Source organism: Fukomys damarensis, unplaced genomic scaffold, assembly GCF_012274545.1.
Source record: "Fukomys damarensis isolate Sample0158 unplaced genomic scaffold, DMR_v1.0_HiC HiC_scaffold_36, whole genome shotgun sequence".
Taxonomy (NCBI): domain Eukaryota; kingdom Metazoa; phylum Chordata; class Mammalia; order Rodentia; family Bathyergidae; genus Fukomys; species Fukomys damarensis.
Genome location: NW_022900948.1, coordinates 45,241,566 through 45,248,177, shown reverse-complemented (window position 1 = coordinate 45,248,177; position 6,612 = coordinate 45,241,566). Strand labels below are relative to the sequence as shown.

General features: G+C 62.3%; 1 protein-coding gene across 1 annotated transcript in view; it reads left to right on the top strand.

Moving 5' to 3' along the window:
• Positions 1–1,289: 1,289 nt before the first annotated feature.
• Positions 1,290–6,612, top strand: part of Fibcd1 (fibrinogen C domain containing 1) — a gene marked incomplete at its 3' end in the record, with an annotated part of 18,804 nt that continues 13,481 nt past the window's right edge. The window contains exons 1-3 of the mRNA XM_010627371.1: positions 1,290–1,746; positions 2,128–2,279; positions 5,685–6,164. Of these exons, the coding sequence (XP_010625673.1) occupies positions 2,217–2,279; positions 5,685–6,164 (543 nt within the window). The remainder of the gene's footprint in view (positions 1,747–2,127; positions 2,280–5,684; positions 6,165–6,612) is intronic.

Here is a 6,612-nt window from a genome sequence, read left to right as displayed (position 1 = left end):
GCGGAGTCAGCCCCGGGGCTGCCCCAGGCCGGGCCGCAAAGGGACCAGGACAGGCGGCGGCGGAGGAGGCTCCTCGCCAAGGAGAGGAGATCATGCGGCTGTTCGTTTTAAATTTTAAATTTTAAATTTCTCCCAGACAGATGTCATTGGGGAAGGAACAGTTGAGTTTGCAGCTCCGGCGGGGGGCGGCAGGGGCGGGCCTTGGCAGCCTGCTCTTTGTGGAGCAGCTCAGTGGCTGGGGCCGCTCTACAGTTTGCAAAGAAGCCTTTTCCATTTGGCGCGGACTCCTCAGCGGATCGGACAGGGGGCGGAACCGCCGAGTCACACTGCAAGGGGGAGCGGGGGCGTGGGGGGGGGGTTCGGACCCAGGTGACTGTGCCTCCTTTTCGACCTTTCCCCACTGGATACCTGGCCCTTCCTGCTGGGATCTAACCTCCTCCTCCTCCTCCTCCTCAGCACCAGCCATCCGACCTTCAGGACTTGTCCCCCAGGTCCATCCCTGGCCTGGCCGGTTCTCCACACAGATGTGTGCTGGTCCAGGTTCCCCAAACCCATGCACAAATGCATGTACCCCTCTTCCTTTGGGGATACCTGGGGTGTTCTTCAAAACCCAGCTCAAGCCAGGTGTGCTGGTACACACCTGTAACGGGAGCACTCAGGAGGCTGAGGCAGGAGGATTGCCAGGCTTGAGGCCCCCATGAACTACATAGTGAGACCCTGCCTCTAAATAAATTAACTGAATTTAATTAAAATTAAAAAGGGGGCTGAGCGTGGTGGCGCATGCCTGTCATCCCAGCACTCAGGAGGCTGAGGCAGGAGGATCACTGTGAGTTCGAGACCAGCCTGAGCTACATAGTGAGTTCCAGGTCAGTCTCACTACATAGTGAGACCCCATCTCAAAAAAACCAAAATGAATAAATAAATTAATTAAATTACAAAGGGACCAGGGTGTAGCTCAGTGACAGAAGGCTTAGCCAGCATGCATGAGAACCTAGGTTCAATTCTCAGTACCACAAAAAAAAAAAAAAATCAACTCAGATGGGGCCCCTCCTCCAGGAAACCTCCCCGATGCCAGTGGCTGCCTCTCTAAGTGCTGGCCCTCTGCACCCTTATCTCACTGCTTTGGCCGCAGCCCCAAGCCCCTCCTCCAGTGGGAGCCCCTTGGGAGACGCACACCTCCCAGGCCCCTGCATGCCTCCCCGGTTTGCTCCGGTTTGCTCCAGTTTGCTCATGGGGCTGCTTGAAGCTGCTGCAGAAAGGGTCTCCGGGAGGAGGGCGGAGCCAAGCCAGCAAGGGGGGCGGCAGCAGCTTCTAAGACAGCCTCGCGATGTCCTGGACTGGGTGGGAGCCACCCCGCTCAGGTCCAATGCTCCCCATGGTGACAGAGTGTGGGCCAGGTGTCCCTGCCAGCTCTGTTCCTCTCTGAGGCTGCAGACAGTGACCAGGCCTTGGCTGGTTCCCTGGAGCTCCTCGCCCTCTGGCTGCCCTTTCTTGCCCCCCTTGCTGTGTGTCCCTGCGAAAGTTCCTCCCCCTCTCTGGGCCTGGGTTTTCCCATCATGAACATGGGAGCTGCCATTCCTGCCTCGTCCTCTTCGCAGGGCTGTCATGAGCAGAGGGAAAGCCCAGGTGTGTTTTGCACACTGTAAAGCCCCAAGCACCCACCGGAGGCTGGTTCTCAGCACAGTCGGTCCCCTCTCATGGTCACTGGGTCCTGACGCCCCCTCTGCCCACCCAGGATTGGCCAAGGTATGGGAAGGGGCGCTTCCTCCAGGGCACCAGGCCAGCCCTGGGCACCCGTCTGGTGCCCACGACCCTCTTTGTGTGGTGACGATGCCCTGGAGGTTGGCGGTGGGATGATTACCACCCCTCACATCAGGGCTCGAGGCTGGGGCGTGGAGCGGGCCGGAACCCGTGTCTGGGGAGTTGAGGGGCAGCAGGGCTGCCTCCCGCAGGAACTGATGTCACCGAGGGTGACATTGTCCCGCTCCTGGGTCTGCCTGGGTCCCAGCCCTGTGTGCGTCATCCCTGCACTGCTGGGTGACTTTGGACACTCGCCTGCTTGGACTTTGTCAGTGCGTCTTGTGTCCCCCCAAGGAGGACAGGAAGGGATTGTCATCCTTGGCACAGGGAGAAGCGGTGGACAGGTGTTTGCAGGAAGTTGGAGCAGCTGGGATGAACGGAGCTAGAAACAGAGTTGGGTTTTCTCATCCTGGAACATGGCCCGCAGTCACCCCGAAGCTGCCTCCTCCGGAGGGGCGGGCCTTACCCCCCACCGCAAGGTCAGCCCATCCCTGTGGGGCCCCCTAGATGAGTCCTGGAGAGACTCAGGCTGGGAAGTGCTTCCTGGCGTCTGACCTCCATCCTTGACACACGTTTCTTTCACTGGGTGGCTCTTTACTGGGCCCTGGGAGGAACAGCCCGTGCCTGGGGGTTCTGGGGGCTCTGGGGACCCGCAGTCTGGTGTCACCACAAGCTTCGATGGAGCCAAAGCTGTGGGCCTTGTTCTTGATCCTGGGGTTTAGAGCAGGGGGCTGCCTCAGGAGGGAGGATGGTAAAATCAGGGACTTGGGGGCACCAAGGACCCCCTCCTCCTGCTGGTTCTGACCCCAGGTCCCTGGGGAGGGACCCGAGTGTGCCAGCTGTGTATTCGGCCTGGCAGAGCCGAGCTTCGGGTGAGAGCTGGGGGCCCAGGAGGGCAGTGCCACCCCTGCTCTCTCCTGGTACCAGGCCCTGCTGGGACCCCCGAGGTTCCCAGTGTCCCTCAGTCTGAGCTCTGTTGATTACATCCAGCAGGACAGTAGCTCCGATCTCACAGCAGCCCGCACCCCCTGAGTCTTGGGGACCCTGGAATTGGGGGAAAACACAGCTGTCACCCACAGGCCGGGGGCTCAGAGTTCAGGCCCTATGGGAGCCATCTGCCCAGGCCAGCAGCAGTGTGGGCGTGTGGGGGACACGATGGAGCCCCAGGGGCTGGGGTGGGGCTCTGCCATCTTCCAGGGGCTCAGGCTGAGAGCCAAGCCGCATCCAGCCAGCTGGGAGCTCGTCAGTGGCAGAAGTGGCTTCAAACCTGGGTCTCAGGAGCCGGGCTCCTGGCTCCTCTTAGCGGGGTGTGCACCCCACTCCACCATGGCTGGAGGCTGGCAGTAAGCCCCGGTCCCGAGGGCGCCCGTCCGCAGCCACAGCCCCTATTATCTCGCTGATTTCCTTGCAAGGCACGTAAGCCACAGCCTGTAAAAGCGCAGCTCTTCCTCCTGAAGGCCGATCTCAGAAGACTAATTCTCCTCTGCCGGTGCCTTGCTTCTGCTCCAGGCCCCGATGTCCCCTGCCTCCAGGGAGCCCTCAGGTCCCAGCCCCTCCTGCTCCATGTCCTGGGGGGGGGAGGCTGCCCCCAGGGACCGGGACCTCAGCGCCACACAGACTGATGTCACAGCTCCTGCTGCTTGGGGCAGGGTCTGTGTGAGCCCTGCTGAGGGTGCGACAGGGACTCCCGTGCCGACACAGCTCTGTCCGTGGGGCTGGAGCACCGAGGGTGGCTCGGCCAGCGGGCCCAGCGTCCCTGTGATTCCAGAGTCACCTGTCCTGGCTTCTTGCGTGCCTCCCCTGCCCATCCCCAGTGCGACTCTGGGCTGTTTTTGCTCTCTGAGCCTCAGTTTCCTCATTGTAGCACTAGCCGGTATCAGAGGTTTGGACTCACGCCCAAGGGTCAGTGACAGTGGTGAGGACCGGCGGTGGCCGGGGGCTGTCCACGGCCTGGAGGTCTCCTCCTTCTGTGCCATGCAGCCAGGGGTGGCCCCACCTCAGGCATAGCGGGCAGCCCCCACCCCGTCCCCTCCTGGCCAGCACTGTCCTGGAACCGGCCTCGCCCACTGCTCCTCCTTGCTCCCTGTCTGTCTGTCATTCTGTCCCCCTCTCTGCCTCCCCCGGCCCTCAGGCTGCATGGTGCCAGGTCCCCGTGTGGGGCAGGGACAGGTGGGGGCGCTGTGGCCCTCCTCTTGAGAACAAACAGGTCCCTTTGGCAGGGTCTGCTTGTGGCCTGCACCTCACCCTGCCCACCCCCTGGAGAGTCAGCCTCTAGCATTTGAAGGAACAGCTGTTTGCTCTCAGGCTTTTCTTAGAGTTAAGACAGGGGATGTTTTGTGTATCACCCAGCGAGAAGGCGAGCTGTCAGTTACTGTTGCCAGAGGAGGCCCTGCAGGGCCAGCAGTGTTACAAGGTAAGAGACAGAACTCTGGGAGGCTGAGGCAGGAGGATTGCAAAGTAGAATCCAGCCCGGGCAACCTGTGGCTTAGTAAGACTGTGCCGCAAATGAAACATTTTAAAGAGGTCTGGGAATATAGCTCAGCGGGAAGGGCCTGGGTTCCATCCCAGTACTGGGAGAAAAAGAGAAGAACAAACGTGCAGTGTAGGGCAGCTGGGGGGACAGAGAAGCGACCGCAGCAGCGCCCGGGCGGATCACGGATAACGAAAGCCGCTCGTGTTTATTTCAGAAGCCCAAGGTGCCAGGCACGGTTCCAAACGCGTTAATACACTAGTCATTTCCAGAGACACCTTGGACTCAGAAGGTCGGGAGCTTGGGGGGAGCGTGTGATGTTGAGGCAGTGGGTAGCAGGAGGTGCCTTCCTGGGAGAAGCAGGAGCCCTGAGTGCAGGCTGAGCTCTGTTTCTAATTTGCTGTGTGACTCTGGGCGAGCCCCTTGCCCTCTCTGGGCCTCTCCTTTTCTCGGGTGTGAAACAGCAGCAGAGGCGAGTAACGTGGTGTGGCGAACCTGGGCCCCTCGAGCCTTCATTGCTGCAGAGTCGTGGTGCTGCGTTTGGTTTTTAATTACAAGCCGGCTCCTGTTGCTGGACCCCCGTGCCCACCCTGCCCCTGGGACCTGCCCGGGACCTGCTCTGTGGAGTGAGGAGAGGAAGGGCGAGGGGCCGCGAGGGTGGGACAGACAGCGGCCACGGCGCAGGGGAGGTGGGTGCTGCGGGTTGGAAGGGGCCTTCGTGCCCATTTGTCACAACATTTTCTCAGGGCCGGGGATTTAGCTCAGTGCTGCCACCTACCTTGCAAGTGCAAGGTCCTGAGTTCAGTCCTGGTACCGAACCAAATAAAGAGCACTTTCTCAGTGCATTTGCAGCGAGTTCCTGGTATTGTACGGGGCACATCTTCCCTTCCTCCCCCTCCAGTCCGCCCCCAGGTAGCTGTGCACAGAGACAGGGGATCGTTGTTGCCCCAGTTACGGTGGGCAATGGAAGCTCTCGCTGGAGGTCACCTGAGCCCAGACCTGGGGGCTGTAGGGAGGGACATTATTTTTCTGATGCTCGGGATGGAACCCAGGCCCTCGTGCATGCTGGCCAAGTGCTCACCCCTGAGTTCCACCCCCAGCTCTTTTTATTTTGAGATAGGTCTCACGAGGTTGCCCAGGTTGGCCTCAAACTTGCCCTCCTGCCGCCTCAGCCTCTGGAGTAGCCGGGAGTGGGAATGAATCTGAGCTCTAGCCCCACCTGGATTAGGGATTAGGGCCTGAGGGCAGAACAGAGGTGCCCTACTCTCCTTTCTCGACGGCACCCTTTGCGTCTCGGCCCGTCCGTCCCTGGGCCTCTTCTGGGTCTCCTGCCCGCCTCGCTCTGTCGCTGACGCTTACCCTTCTCTCTCCTGTCTGTCCCTCTGTCCGGTCCCTGCTTCCTGGCTCCCTGCAGCGGCCGAGCTGCAGCTGCGTCCTGTGTACCGTGCTGCTGTCCCTGGCCGTCCTGCTGGCCGTGGCTGTCACCAGCACCGTGTTCTTCCTGAACCACATGCACGTGGCGGGCACGGCACTGCCACCCATCGTGAGCACGGGGCCGGCGGGGGCCAACAGCGCACTGGTCACCGTGGAGAGGGCCGACAGCTCGCACCTGAGCGTCCTCATCGACCCGCGCTGCCCTGACCTCACAGACGGCTTCTCGCGCCTGGAGGGGGCCCAGGCCTCTGTGCTGCGGGCCCTGGCCGAGCACCGCGCCCAGCCGGCGCTGGATGGAGCCCCGGAGCGGGAGCTGCTGGACACCATGGCTGACCAGCTGTCCCGGCTGCTGGCCCGGGCCTCAGAGCTGCAGGCTGAGTGCACCGGGCTGCACAAGGACCACGGCGAGTTGGGGCAGGGCCTCAGCGCCCTGCAGAGCGACCAGAGCCACCTCATCCAGGTGAGGGCGCCACACCCACAGCCCGGGCAGGTGCAGGCTGCTGCCGTCTGGCCCACAGGCTACCTCCTCGGCCACCAGCCCCGGAGCCAGGCTCAGGCTTGGGTCCTGCCCTCAGTCTGCTGGTGTCAAAGGCCCTGTGCCTGGGGTGGCAGGCGGAACCCAGGCCCGGGGCACAGACCAGTGCACCTCGGAGGCAAACCCAGGGTGGGAGGGCCAGAGGCCGCCGCCCTCTGTCCCCAGCTCTGCCTCAGTGCCTCCCTCCAGGACTCAGAGGCTATCCGCGGAGCTCCTCCCAGCCCTGCCCCAAGCTGGCCGACGAGGAGCTGCCCACACGGGGCCGCTGCCACCTTCCCGAGTCCTGAGCACCCTGCCCAGCCCTGTTCCGCGTCACCCTGTGCCTCAGCTCCTCGGGGCGGGAGCCGTGTCCCTGCTCTGACACCAGCCCCAG